The sequence below is a fragment of the Dendrobates tinctorius genome, unplaced genomic scaffold, assembly GCF_039654945.1.
Source record: "Dendrobates tinctorius isolate UK_male_01 unplaced genomic scaffold, ASM3965494v1 ptg000058l, whole genome shotgun sequence".
In the NCBI taxonomy this organism is placed as follows: Eukaryota; Metazoa; Chordata; class Amphibia; order Anura; family Dendrobatidae; genus Dendrobates; species Dendrobates tinctorius.
In genome coordinates this window covers 24,415,267-24,430,118 of record NW_027361726.1, presented here as the reverse complement: position 1 = coordinate 24,430,118, position 14,852 = coordinate 24,415,267, and the positions used below count along the sequence as shown (strand labels likewise).

Genomic DNA, 14,852 nt, shown 5'->3' with positions numbered 1-14,852 from the left:
CTATTGACTGTAGATAAGGAGATTAAGAAGTCTCTGTATTCTCTGCCACCACTGATTTTACATTTGAGGGTACATCCTGATAGGGTTCTTGGCTACCACTGATCAAACTGTTAGGGTATGTGCCCACGATCCGGAGTAGCTGAGGGTTTAACGCTGCGTATTTATGCAGCGTCCAACCCGCAGCATCCAGCTGTTTCAGCATAGTGGATGGGATTTCTAGAAATCTCATGTCCACTGTGCATCCACAAACGTCCGCGGCTCACCCGCGAAAACATGTGGCGCATCTCTCCAGACCGCAGCATGTCAATGGAATACATTGAACGTGGTGAATCTGCACGGTTCAGTGATCCCATGCGGATTCACCTGCGTTCAATAGATGGCAGCAAACACACTGCATCCAAAGCGCTGCTATTTCTGGATTGTGGGCACCCGGCCTTAAGGGTGGGTACTGCTATTAGGGGGTCTCCTTGGTTTCTCTAGGGTTCTAATAAGGGTAGCGATTGCTTTCAGGTAGTCTCAAAGGTAGGTCACTCTATTAGAGGTCTCTTAAGGCTGGCTACCTCTATTAAGGGTCTCTTAGGATCCGTATGGTTGCGTACCTCTATTGGTGGGGGTCTCTGGTCTCTTTTAGCTAGGTACCCCAATTATGGGTATCTTTTTAGGCTGAATACTTCTATTAGGGGTCTCTTGCGGCTGGGTACTTCTATTACAAGGTTTCTTCAGTCTTGAGTAGGATTGGTACCTACAGTAGGGGGTTCCTTTGGTCTCTTAAGGCAGTGTGCCTCTATTAGGAGTCTGTTTAGGAAGGGTGTCTCTGTTATGGGTCTCTTTAGGCTGGTGCCTCTGTTAGGGTTCTCTTTAGGCTTGTGCCTCTGTTAGGGGTCTCTTTAGGCTGGGTGCCTCTGTTATGGGTCTCTTTAGGCTGGTGGCCTCTCTTAGGGGTCTCTTTAGGCTGGGTGCCTCTGTTAGGGGTCTCTTCAGGCTGGTGGCCTCTCTTAGGGGTCTCTTTAGGCTGGGTGCTTCTGTTAGGGGTCTCTTTAGGCTGGTGATCTATTAGGGGACTCTTTAGGCTGTTGCCTGTTAGGGGTCTCTTTAGGCTGGGTGCCTCTGTTATTGGTCTCTTTAGGCTGGTGCCTCTGTTAGGGGTCTCTTTAGGCTGGTGCCTCTGTTAGGGGTGCCTCTGTTAGGGGTCTCTCTAGGCTGGGTGCCTCTGTTATTGGTCTCTTTAGGCTGGTGCCTCTGTTAGGGATCTCTTTAGGCTGGTGCCTCTGTTAGGGATCTCTTTAGGCTGGTGCCTGTTAGGGGTCTCTTTAGGCTGGTGCCTCTGTTAGGGGTCTATAAGGCTGGTGCCTCTGTTAGGGGTCTCTCTAGGCTGGGTGCCTCTGTTATTGGTCTCTTTAGGCTGGTGCCTCTGTTAGGGATCTCTTTAGGCTGGTGCCTCTGTTAGGGATCTCTTTAGGCTGGTGCCTCTGTTAGGGATCTCTTTTAGGCTGGTGCCTCTGCTAGGGGTCTCTTTAGGCTGGTGCCTCTGCTAGGGGTCTCTTTAGACTGGTGCCTCTGCTAGGGGTCTCTTTAGGCTGGTGCCTCTGTTAGGGGTCTATAAGGCTGGTGCCTCTGTTAAGGGTCTCTCTAGGCTGGGTGCCTCTGTTAGGGGTCTCTTTAGTCTGGTGCCTCTATGTGTCCGGTCTGTTCCTGTCTCTGCCGCCCGTTAACCCTTTCCTCCCCGGTACCTGATGATATCATCGTTGTGGCCCAGGTAGAATTTCTGCTTGTGCTCCCGGGTGTTGTAGACCACCCCGACCCCCGCCACGAAGTAGACGATCTCCTTGGCAGCGGTGTAGTACAGGTTGTTCCGGCACTGGTGGCCCCGGTAGCCGTACACCCACTCCAGCCGGAGGTGGCAGTTGGGCGCCGTTCTGTCAGCCATGTCCCCGGGGTAATCTCCTCATACACGGCGGGCAGGTGTGCGGGGCAGAGGCAGCATCAGTGGGGGCTGAGGGGACGGCTGTGCTCCTCGCCGCGGGCTCCGGGCATGACGCCGCCGCTGTCCCTGGTGCTGAAGCTCCGCAGCCACCGCCGCCTCCTGCACTGAGCGCCGGAGTAGCGGCTGCTCGGGAACGCCTCCTGCTCAACGCGGATTGGATGTCTCACAGGATTAACGTCTGTGCGGTCCAATCACAGTCAGGTCCCATTGGCAGCGCTCAGAATTTAAAGTGATAGTGCCCAACAGACAAATCTGGGGTCTGGGAGGGCAGGGGGTCCGCACCAGTGTCGCCACCGGTGACGAGCATGGTACTACAGCTGGTATTTGTAACTACCACTAGTTGTGGAACCATAGATCCCAGCAATTCACACCAGTCTCTGGGAATACATATCGGTAGATTAGCTGAGCAAGTGAGCAATGTAAAAATAATGGATGCAAGCATTTACCAGATCCATGGTCTATGCATACAGCCTACAGTATGGACACAGTCATTGTGGAACCAAAGTCCCAGCACAGCACTCAGTTGCCTCCAGGGAGATAGATGGAAATTGTGCCTGACTTTTTCCATCCATCCCTGATTTCTTCCTCCTTTCCCTGCTCATTTCCTCTCTTTTCCCCCTCTTCTTCTCTCTCTCTTCTTGCTTCCTTCCTCTCTCTTTCACTCCTGCTTTCCCTTTCCTCCTTCCCTTCTTTAATTTCTCCTTCCCTCGTTCCTCCATCTTCTCTTCTTTCTCCTTTCCTTGCTCTCTCTCTCATCTTATTACCCTTTCTTGCTTTTTCTGCTCCCTCTCCTCTCTTTCTCCCTCCCTTCCTTTACTTCTCTCTCCCCTGTTCCTCCCTCCTCCCATTCCTCTCTTTATTCTTCACCTTCCTTCTCTTCTCCTTCTCTTCCTCCTTTCTTTCCTTCCTCCTTTCCCTCTTCCATTCTCTCTCCTATTCCTCTTCCCCTTTTCCCATTCTTCTCTATCCATCTTCCATTCCTTCTTTCCTCCCTCACTCCTACACTTCTTCCCTTCCTCCTTTCCCTGTTCTCTACCTTCTTATTCCTTATTACTTTCCTTCCTCCCTCCTCTCCCTCTTACCCTTCTCCGTCCTGCTTCCTCCTCCTCCTCTCCTTCTTCCCTCTCTTCCTCCCTCCCTCCTCTTCTTCCATTCCCTTTCCCTCCTCCTCTTCTTCCTCCCTTCTTTCTTCACCTTCCTTTCTCATCTGCTTCTTCCCTTCCTCCTCTCCTTCCCTTTCTCCCTTCCTCCTCTTCTTCCATTCCCTTCTCCTCCTCCTCTTCTTCCTCCCCTCTTTCTTCACCATCCTTCATCTCCATCTTTCCTTCCTTCTCTCCATCTTCTCTTCCTCCCTCCTCCATTCTTTCTTCTTCACCTTCCTTCCTCATCTGTTTCATCCCTTCTTACTCTCCCTCTTCCTTCCTCCTCTTCTTCCTTTCCCTGCTTCCTCCCTCCTCCTGTTCTTTTCCATTCCTTGCACTCTTCCATTCCCTGAGTCTAGTTCTGCCACTTTCTCTTCTGTTTTCTGTTGTCATCTCTTTGCTTGCTATCAGTGAATGGAAACTTTCCTGTTTGCACCCACATGATGAGACCAGAGGCTACAGAGCAGCACTGGCCTGACCCTTCCCACAGCTGAAGGCTTAGTACCATTGTTTCCAGTAGTCACTTCTCTTTGGCTTCAGACTGATATACTTTATCTGCACTAATACAAGGTAACAAATACTAGAGCTGCTGATTACTAGCCGCTAGTCTAACAGTATAGCACCAAACCCTCAGCTGTGAGAAGTATTAATTTTAGGGTCAGGGTGGGGATTTCAGCCACTGGATTCACACCAGAACATTTCCATTCTCTGAAAGTAAATAGAGGTCTTAGGAAAGGATTCACCAACTCTTTTAGAAAGTCGCAGAACTTTTTGTACAAGAATGAAGCTTTATAACACTCTTGGCTGATATGGGAATCTCAGTAGAAAGGTGCAAGAGAGCCAAAAGCAAAGGAGAGGGGGTGAGTAGCCCCTACAGGAGCAGGAATGGCGGCCATGTTGGTCTGACCCTGAAACCTAGGTCTATGGGAAGCCAGGACATCATGTTGTGCCGCCACTATTGCTCCCCAGCAGAGCTTGTACCATACAGAGGAGGTTTGAGTGCAGTGTTTAGAGCCAGTGCATTTTAGAGGAATGGAAAATATAAAGGAAGGACTGACACTTCATGCAGGGTCCAATGGTGATTGCAGCCCTAAAAGAAGTGACTCCACCATAGTCTGTGAATACTAAATCATATCCAGTGAGATGACTGTGGAGGCAGAACAGTGGCAGCTCCGTGATATCCAGCTCCAGTCAGGGCCCCCGGGTACAGGATGACCTTAATAATGAATTGCTTTTCATTAGGGGCTTAGCTGTGATTGCATTTCATTTCTTTCAGTTTCTCTCGTCTCTTGGTCTTCAGTATGGCGGATCAGCAGGGTCATGTGACAAGTCATGGGACAACTGCTCGCCACAGCAAAAAAAAATATTATATATATATATATTGTTTCCCATCTGATGTTTCCCATTAAAAAGTAAGATAACAAACTGACCCCAGAAAAGGAGAAGCTGCATACGGTCTATTTACTTCCATTATTAGAGCCTGTCGGGAAGGGTCTTCAGTTCAAGATCCTCCCCATTATATAACAAGGGTGCACACGCACTGCTGCTCTCTGGAAGACTGTAGGGGTGAGGATTGGACCGCCAGAAGATCCCATTAATAGCTGCAGGACCCCTCATGCGTCATGATCAGATGTAAGGGCTTGTGCACACAACTGTGTTTTTAGTATGAGGCTGGAGTCACACACAACGAATAAAAAAATCGGTCCCATTTTAGCGGTACAAAATCGCACAAAGAATTCTTGTCCAGGGATCTGTCTGTCATCCCATTTTCTGGCGATGAACCGATTTTATTCGCATCTAAGCATCAAATTGACATCCAATGCCAATGCCTGATGCTCTTTCCTGTTGACCTGGAGAAGTCTTGCGATTTAATCGCAAGTCACACGTGTGGTCCGTTTTCAATGTGATTTTTAATCGAAACCATAGACTTGCATTGTCGAATCCGATCCGAAAATCGGTGACAATTGCAGCATGCTGCGATTGTCTCGGTCCGAGGAACGGATCCAATAAAAAAACGCATGATGGGAGCAGCACCATAGAATAACATTGGGACGAATGCAATGCGATTTTTTATCGCATTACATTCGTCCGATTTTATCGCTAGTGTGACTCCGGCCTGAGTGTGATCCAACAAAACATCAGATCGCACTCAGCCTAATGTTATTCTAAGGGGCCATGCACATGTCTAATCCTTTCCCTGAAACTAGTTGGTACAAGGAAAAAAAAAAAAATCGCAGCATGCACAATTTGCATCCATAAATCGGATCGTACTTGGCCATACAAGTCAATGAGTCTGATTTTCACGCACTGACAGCATGGAGGAGATGGAGAAATTGTTTTTCCATCTTCACATCCGAGAAGATCGGATCCCATTCTAGTCAGAGTGATTAGCATCATCGGCCCAATTCTCTCGGATGGAAAAAAAAATATGCTTGTATGACCCCGGCATTATTCGGGGTAGTAGACAAAAAAGAGGAAAACTTCCCTATTCGGGGTAGTAGACAAAAAAGAGGAAAACTTCCCAGAAGGTTTGTCCAGTCCCCCATGCATAAAACAGGCTTGTTCATTCATTCTGATTGCTTTCACTGAATGGAAACTTACTTGTTTGCACCCACAGGCTGAAAACCAAAACAGATCTAGTGCTTCTTCTCACGGATGATTGTTTTCCGCAATTATATCCAGTCTCCACAATCATCTGTGAGGCAAACAGTCCAAGCTGCAGTCCGCACTCAGCCATGACAGGAAGATTTTCATCCTCTGGATGTAAGAAAGAAGGCTTCTAGCCCATTACAGCAGGAAGAGATCTTGAAAGGATAAAGGGGTTTGCAAACATGTCAGCTTTGTTACAGAAGCCTGTGCAAGGATCGTGTCTGCTCTTTCAACTCAGGTATATTGAAGTGAATGTGGATAAGCTGCAATACTGGACACAACCTGAGGACAGGGGTGGTGTACTGTGCAGTCATAGGCTGAATTCAATCGGTGGTATTCCAGAAGGTCCCAGTGTTGCCCAAACCTTCTACCCTTCATTGCTCAGACCTGGCACTTTGCTCAGCTGGATAGCACTCATTTTATTAAAGAGGTGCAGACATGAAGGTGCGTGCAATCATTATATACGTCCCTTAGATTTTCCCCACAAGAACATCGCAGTGACAAATGCTGCCCTCAGGGCTTCCCCGGGCTCTGGAATAAAGGAAGATGCCACCTTTTCTCATGCCAGCCATTTCACGCTGATGACTACAATAGTGACATTTGTGGAAGTGACGAGGCCGCTCCCTGCAGAATGGACGGGGTGACAGGAGGTGGCATCCAGCTTTGGATAATCTATCAGCAGCTCAGAATAAGAGGCGCAGGAGCTGAGCGCAGAGCTGCCCCAGATTCCTACAGGGGAGAGCCATTGTGTCTATTGTCACCATAGGGATATCTGCAGGGCAACGGCTTTTAGATTGGGAGGTCACACTCAGGCCCTGGTATGGCCCTAGATTCCTACACTGGGAGAGCCATTGTGTCTATTGTCACCGACTTATCCATACGGATATCTGCAGGGCAACGGCTTTTATATTGGGAGGTCACACTCAGGCCCTGGTTTGGCCCTAGAGATCGGGACGGAGGATTATCTGCACTGATACATTGGACCTGACCAGGTCATCTTCTGAGAGTCAGGAAGGTTCTCATTCACTGCCAACAAGCAGAGATTTTGAAAATGATCCAAAACCGAGACATAAAACATGATATAATGAAAAGTGCTGAAACTTTCTAAAAGAGTTAAGTTTTATTAAAGAAGATTGGACAATCCCTATAATTAGAGTTTTGGAGAAGTGATGTCCCCTGCCCCTTGCAGCTGCCTAGTTTGCCTGTATGGTAAGCAGAGCTCCACATGCAGATGAAGACGAGGAGGTCATGTAAAGATCTCACCACCCACCCTCTTGATTCACTTAGCCCAATTGCCTGCAGCTCCTGGGACTATTGATGTAACTAAATGAGAAGGAGACCGATTGGAAATCAATGGTGGTACAGGAAAGCTCTATTCATGCAGAGGATCTATTGACATTTAACAGTGAATGATCAGCGGAGCAGAGAGCACATCCATGTGACAGGCGACTGCTGATCTAATACAAATGGCCGGTATATTGTGGAGTAATGCCAGGATCGGCTCCAAATAATAAATTTGCAAGAAAGGAGAACCTGTGAAAGCTGGACTCTGCACACAATATATATACAGGTGCCTCTGACAAAATTAGAATATCATCAAAAAGTTATTTTATTTCTTGTGTATGCTTTACATATTTCCCATAAGGGATGGGGGCTTTGCTCTAGAATCACTGCATTGAGAAACATGTGATGGTGTCTCCGCAGTGTTGGATGTTGATCTACGTGAGTTCATTCATCCTCTTTTTTCACATTGCTAAAGAAGCTGGCTGCTCACACAGTGCTGTATCCAAGCATAGTAATGGAAAGTTGAGTGGGAGGAAAAAATGTGGTAGAAAAAGGTGCACAAGCAACCGTGATAACCACAGTCTTGAAAGGATTGTTAAGAAAAGGCCATTCAAAAATTTGGAGGAGATTCACAAGGAGTGGAATGCTGCTGGAGTCATTGCTTCAAGAGCCACCACACACAGACATATCCAGGACATGGGCTACAAGTGTCACATTCCTTGTGTCATGCCACTCATGACCAATAGACAAAGCCAGAAGCCTCTTACCTGAGCCAAGGAGAAAAAGAACTGGACTGTTGCTCAGAGGTCCAAGGTGTTGTTGTCAGAGGAAAGTAAATTTTGCATTTCATTTGGAAATCAAGGTCCCGGAGTCTGGAGGAAGAGTGGAGAGGCCACAATCCAAGCTGCTTGAGGTCTAGTGTGAAGTTTCCACAATCGGTGATGGTTTGGGGAGCCATGTCACCTGCTGGTGTAGGTCCACTGTGTTTTATCAAGACCAAAGTCAGTGCAGCCATCTACCAAGAAATTTTAGTGCACTTCATGCTTCCCTCTGCTGACAAGCTTTTTGGAGATGGAAATTTCATTCTCCAGCAGGACTTGGCACCTGTCCACACTGCCAAAAGTAACAATACCTGGTTTACAAACAACAATATCACTGTGCTTGATTGGCAGCAAACTCGCCTGACCTTAACCCTATAGAGAATCTATGGAGTATTGTCAAGAGGAAGATGAGAGACACCAGACCCAACAATGCAGATGAGCTGAAGGCTGCTATCAAAGCAACCTGGGCTTCCATAACACCTCAGCAGTGCCACAATCTGATCGCCTCCATGCCACGCCGCATTGATGCAGTAACTGATACAAAAGTAGCCCCGACCAAGTATTGAGTGCATTTACTGAACATACGTTTCAGTAGGCCAACATTTCGGATTTTAAAATCATTTTTCAAGCTGGTGTTATAAAGTATTCTAATTTACTGAGATAATGACTTTTGGGTTTTCATTGGCTGTAAGCCATAATCATCAACATTAACAGAAATAAACATGTGAAATAGATCACTCTGTCTGTAATGAAACTATATCATATATGAGTTTCACTTCTTGTATTGAAGAACTGAAATAAATTAACTTTTTGACTATATTCTAATTTTGTGAGAAGCACCTGTATAAAGGGTTCCCAATATACCAACAATGCTCCAGGTCATTGCTCAGTTCAAACAGTATATTTTGTTGTCTCTTGGCTAAATGATAAATTGCTCATTTAGAACAACCCTTTTAATGGAGTTGTCTCAAGTTCTGAAATGGGTAAAATTGCAAAGTGCATGTAGAAACGAGCAACTTTGAAATGTCTTGATCTCACAGGAAAGGAGTGTGCACTTGCAAACTTTTTACAATATAGTTTGGAAGCCCTGCTCTGAATGTGGCTGGGTGGATAGATCTGGACAGCTTTAGTATTCCTACTCTCGCCAATGCTGAAGAGGCCACGTTGCCTTTGCTAGCAGCACCTGAGCGCACACTGTTCAGACAAGCTGTGCCGCCATGCTGCTGGTCCCAACTGTCAATCATATGAAGTGCACAGCTGCCCGGCAAGCAGCAAGCCGGAATGCTACAGCGCAGAGCGCTCCAGAATAATGGGAGGACAACCCTTTAGCCATTGTATTAACCTCTTCAACTTTCTGTCATTTGATTCCTGCTGCTTGAACTACGCGCACCATTAAAAGGGTTAACTGGTACTATTTTGTTTTATCTTATGGGCCTAAGAAAAAATTTACCTGCTGTACCTGGTGCCGATCTCTGCCAGCTCAGATGGGTCATGGGCTGCTCCTCCACCTTGCGGTGACGTCACATAAACAGAGCAGCTGCTTCTCTGTCGCTCTGCTCTGCCGATATCATGCTGATTAAAAACTGGCTGTCAATCAGCATGATGTCAGCAGTCACGCACAATCGATAAAGCAGTGCAAAAGAGGAAGAGCTGCTCTGTCGACGTGAAGCAGCAGAATCGCTGACAGGAGTGGTCTATGAATGCTCTGTGCCAGCACCAGGCAGAACAATCTGAGCCTGGTTCCATTACTGTAGCGGTAATTTGGAAAGCTTAACTGGGACTATGCGTCTTGGCTGAGTGATCTGAGGCAAGACCTAGGAGGCTTCTCGCCACCATACTCGACAGTCAGGCCTCTCCCAGTGTGTATACAGGTACTGCCTATCAGACAAAAGGATCAGGGTGGGATCAAGCCGCGGGGTCCATGGCCAACTTTCCAAATTATGCTTTTGTGAAGCGCCGCAGCGTCTCAAAAACATACAAGACTGCAGTAACCCAGGCAGCCTCTGATTCATGCCGCCCATGGTTCAGGCAGAAGATGATGGGTTCCATAGTTCATCAAAATTTACATGATCTCCGCTTCCTGTTAGTATATGAGGATGCACTTGTTTCTTTTTATACCTAGACCTGCTCTCAGAATTGGATGGAGCAGAGATTGGGGCACAAACTGATGTGTGCACGCACTTGATACAATTGCGCCAATCTTTGTCATAGTATCTCACCGCATGTGTGATTGATAGAGGCGACTCTCTGCCTGCAGGGAGCAAGGTTTTCAGTTCTCATGTTGCACACATACTCTGATCAGTGGGAAGTGCAGGTACGAGGCAGGAATGATAACGCTGAACGCATTGGGGACCGCTGGCACAACAAACGGAATAATCAAGGAAATACACCGGAGACAGGGCGGGAATACTGATTACTGCCTCTCCTCAATATGGCCGATGCCTGTGGTGCCCATGTGCTACCATAGGTCCGGAATATATGGGCGATAATGTCAGTAGCGTGCGCGGCACATGTCTCGTATCAGGAGTGGTGTGTGCAGCATGTGTCCCGCATGTCAGTGGTAGCACGTGTGTCAGTGACAGGGGTGGCACGTGTACCAGAGGTGGGTGCGGCAGGTTTCCCGTGTGTCAGTGGCAGGTGAGGCACGTGTCCCGTGTTTCAGTGGCGTGAGCGGCACGTGTCCCTTGTGTCAGTGGCGGGTGCGGCACGTGTCCTGTGTGTAAATGGTGGGTGCGGCACATGTCCCGTGTGTCAGTGGCAGTTGCGGCACGTGTCCCGTGTGTCAGTGGCGGGTGCAGCACGTGTCCTGTGTGTAAATGGTGGGTGCGGCACATGTCCCGTGTGTCAGTGGCAGTTGCGGCACGTGTCCCGTGTGTCAGTGGCGGGTGCGGCACATGACACGTGTGTCAATGGGGTGAGCAGCACTGATCCTGTGTGTCTGTGGCAGGTGCAGCACGTGTCCCGTGTGTCAGTGGCGGGTGTGGCACGTGTCCCGTGTGTCAGTGGTGGGTGCGGCACATGTCCCGTGTGTCAGTGGCAGGTGCGGCACGTGTCCCGTGTGTCAGTGGCGGGTGCGGAACGTGTCCCGTGTGTCAGTGGCGGGTGCGGCACGTGTCCCGTGTGTCAGTGGCGGGTGCGGCACGTGTCCTGTGTGTAAATGGTGGGTGCGGCACATGTCCCGTGTGTCAGTGGCAGTTGCGGCACGTGTCCCGTGTGTCAGTGGCGGGTGCGGCACATGACACGTGTGTCAATGGGGTGAGCAGCACTGATCCTGTGTGTCTGTGGCAGGTGCGGCACGTGTCCCGTGTGTCAGTGGCGGGTGTGGCACGTGTCCCGTGTGTCAGTGGCGGGTGTGGCACAGGTCACGTGTGTCAGTGGCAGTTGCGGCACGTGTCCCGTGTGTCAGTGGCGGGTGCGGCACGTGTCCCGTGTGTCAGTGGCGGGTGCGGCACGTGTCCCGTGTGTAAATGGTGGGTGCGGCACATGTCCCGTGTGTCAGTGGCAGTTGCGGCACGTGTCCCGTGTGTCAGTGGCGGGTGCGGCACATGACACGTGTGTCAATGGGGTGAGCAGCACTGATCCTGTGTGTCTGTGGCAGGTGCGGCACGTGTCCCGTGTGTCAGTGGCGGGTGCGGCACGTGTCCCGTGTGTCAGTGGCGGGTGCGGCACGTGTCCCGTGTGTCAGTGGCGGGTGCGGCACGTGTCCCGTGTGTCAGTGGCGGGTGCGGAACGTGTCCCGTGTGTCAGTGGCGGGTGCGGAACGTGTCCCGTGTGTCAGTGGCGGGTGCGGAACGTGTCCCGTGTGTCAGTGGCGGGTGCGGCACGTGTCCCGTGTGTAAATGGTGGGTGCGGCACATGTCCCGTGTGTCAGTGGCAGTTGCGGCATGTGTCCCGTGTGTCAGTGGCGGGTGCGGCACATGACACGTGTGTCAATGGGGTGAGCAGCACTGATCCTGTGTGTCTGTGGCAGGTGCGGCACGTGTCCCGTGTGTCAGTGGCGGGTGCGGCACGTGTCCCGTGTGTCAGTGGCGGGTGCGGCACGTGTCCCGTGTGTCAGTGGCGGGTGCGGCACGTGTCCCGTGTGTCAGTGGCGGGTGCGGCACGTGTCCCGTGTGTCAGTGGCGGGTGCGGCACGTGTCCCGTGTGTCAGTGGCGGGTGCGGCACGTGTCCCGTGTGTCAGTGGCGGGTGCGGCACGTGTCCCGTGTGTCAGTGGCGGGTGCGGCACGTGTCCCGTGTGTCAGTGGCGGGTGCGGCACGTGTCCTGTGTGTAAATGGTGGGTGCGGCACATGTCCCGTGTGTCAGTGGCAGTTGCGGCACGTGTCCCGTGTCTCAGTGGCGGGTGCGGCACATGACACGTGTGTCAATGGGGTGAGCAGCACTGATCCTGTGTGTCTGTGGCGGGTGTGGCACGTGTCCCGTGTGTCAGTGGCGGGTGTGGCACGTGTCCCGTGTGTCAGTGGCGGGTGCTGCAGGATTATTTGAATGTATTTTCTACAGAGTGCAACCTTACAGCAGGTGAGGGGCGCAGGGTACACAGGGATTTGGGCTGAGTGACAGCATTAAGTATTTCATCACGGGGATTGTCGAGCACAGCTCACAGGTCCCATCACATCCCATTAGGAGCCAGGAAGAGGGAGACATCTCGGCCCCACACAACAACGACAGTGAATAGCAGCGGGGAGATCACACAAACCCAGAGGAGATGCAGACACAGCGCAGCACTGACACACGGGGAGGACGATGTCCATGTGTGGTCCCGCGCAGCAGCAGCAGTGTCATGGTGGCTCCTGGAGGTCGTCACTCAGCATTTTGTGACACCATAAACCAATCACAGAGTATGAGATGAGATTTCTGGTGGTGCTTTCTTGTTGTGGTGGTCCTTATCAGAAAATTGCACTATGGCTACTAACTGTATCATTACTGTGGTGGGCTATTGCTGGGGGGGCCGCTGTGGTGGTTTTGTTGCTGTGGGCGGCTCTGTGGTGGGTTTTGTTGCTGTGGGGGGCCGCTGTGGTGGGTTTTGTTGCTGTGGGGGGCCGTTGTGGTGGGTTTTGTTGCTGTGGGGGGCCGCTGTGGTGGGTTTTGTTGCTGTGGGGGGCCGCTGTGGTGGGTTTTGTTACTGTGGGGGGCGCTGTGGTGGGTTTTGTTACTGTGGGGGGGCGCTGTGGTGGGTTTTGTTGCTGTGGGGGGGCACTGTGGTGGGTTTTGTTCCTGTGGGGGGTTTTGTTGCTGTGGGGGGCGCTGTAGTGGGTTTTGCTGCTGGGGGGCGCTGTGGTGGGTTTTGTTGCTGTGGGCCGCTGTGGTGGGTTTTGTTCCTGTGGGGGGCGCTGTAGTGGGTTTTGCTGCTGGGGGGAGCTGTGGTGGGTTTTGTTGCTGTGGGGGGGCGCTGTAGTGGGGTTTTGCTGCTGGGGGGCGCTGTGGTGGGTTTTGTTGCTGTGGTGGGTTTTGTTGCTGGGGGGGCGCTGTGGTGGGTTTTGCTGCTGGGGGGGCGCTGTGGTGGGTTTTGCTGCTGGGGGGGCGCTGTGGTGGGTTTTGTTGCTGTGGGCCGCTGTGGTGGGTTTTGTTGCTGTGGGGGGCGCTGTAGTGGGTTTTGCTGCTGGGGGGCGCTGTGGTGGGTTTTGTTGCTGTGGGCCGCTGTGGTGGGTTTTGTTCCTGTGGGGGGCGCTGTAGTGGGTTTTGATGCTGGGGGGAGCTGTGGTGGGTTTTGTTGCTGTGGGGGGGGCGCTGTAGTGGGTTTTGCTGCTGGGGGGGGGCGCTGTGGTGGGTTTTGTTGCTGTGGGCCGCTGTGGTGGGTTTTGTTCCTGTGGGGGGCGCTGTAGTGGGTTTTGATGCTGGGGGGGCGCTGTGGTGGGTTTTGCTGCTGTGGGGGGGGGGCGCTGTAGTGGGTTTTGCTGCTGGGGGGGCGCTGTGGTGGGTTTTGCTGCTGGGGGGCGCTGTGGTGGGTTTTGTTGCTGTGGGGGGCGCTGTAGTGGGTTTTGCTGCTGAGGGGGCGCTGTGGTGGGTTTTGTTGCTGTGGGCCGCTGTGGTGGGTTTTGTTCCTGTGGGGGGCGCTGTAGTGGGTTTTGATGCTGGGGGGAGCTGTGGTGGGTTTTGTTCCTGTGGGGGGCGCTGTAGTGGGTTTTGATGCTGGGGGGGCGCTGTGGTGGGTTTTGCTGCTGTGGGGGGGGGGCGCTGTAGTGGGTTTTGCTGCTGGGGGGGCGCTGTGGTGGGTTTTGCTGCTGGGGGGCGCTGTGGTGGGTTTTGTTGCTGTGGGGGGCGCTGTAGTGGGTTTTGCTGCTGGGGGGGCGCTGTGGTGGGTTTTGTTGCTGTGGGCCGCTGTGGTGGGTTTTGTTCCTGTGGGGGGCGCTGTAGTGGGTTTTGATGCTGGGGGGAGCTGTGGTGGGTTTTGTTGCTGTGGGGGGGGGGCGCTGTAGTGGGTTTTGCTGCTGGGGGGGGGCGCTGTGGTGGGTTTTGTTGCTGTGGGCCGCTGTGGTGGGTTTTGTTCCTGTGGGGGGCGCTGTAGTGGGTTTTGATGCTGGGGGGCGCTGTGGTGGGTTTTGCTGCTGTGGGGGGGGGGCGCTGTAGTGGGTTTTGCTGCTGGGGGGGGCGCTGTGGTGGGTTTTGTTGCTGTGGGGGGCGCTGTAGTGGGTTTTGCTGCTGGGGGGGCGCTGTGGTGGGTTTTGTTGCTGTGGGCCGCTGTGGTGGGTTTTGTTCCTGTGGGGGGCGCTGTAGTGGGTTTTGATGCTGGGGGGCGCTGTGGTGGGTTTTGCTGCTGTGGGGGGGGGCGCTGTAGTGGGTTTTGCTGCTGGGGGGGCGCTGTGGTGGGTTTTGTTGCTGTGGGCCGCTGTGGTGGGTTTTGTTCCTGTGGGGGGCGCTGTAGTGGGTTTTGATGCTGGGGGGAGCTGTGGTGGGTTTTGTTGCTGTGGGGGGCGCTGTAGTGGGTTTTGCTGCTGGGGGGGGCGCTGTGGTGGGTTTTGTTGCTGTGGGCCG

The 14,852-nt window shown here is 52.1% G+C and overlaps 1 protein-coding gene across 4 annotated transcripts in view; it reads right to left on the bottom strand.

Moving 5' to 3' along the window:
* Nucleotides 1-10,219, bottom strand: part of EML5 (EMAP like 5) — a 166,934-nt gene extending 156,715 nt beyond the window's left edge. The window contains exon 1 of one of the 4 annotated variants that reach the window (XM_073578207.1): nucleotides 10,100-10,219. In XM_073578207.1, coding sequence (XP_073434308.1) covers nucleotides 10,100-10,104 — 5 coding nt within the window. In that variant the 5' untranslated portion in view covers nucleotides 10,105-10,219. Of the gene's footprint in view, nucleotides 1-1,730; nucleotides 2,101-10,099 lie in introns of those variants that run through there. The other 3 variants (XM_073578210.1, XM_073578206.1, XM_073578205.1) reach the window with 3 other exon arrangements.
* Between the last annotated feature and the right edge of the window lie 4,633 nt (nucleotides 10,220-14,852).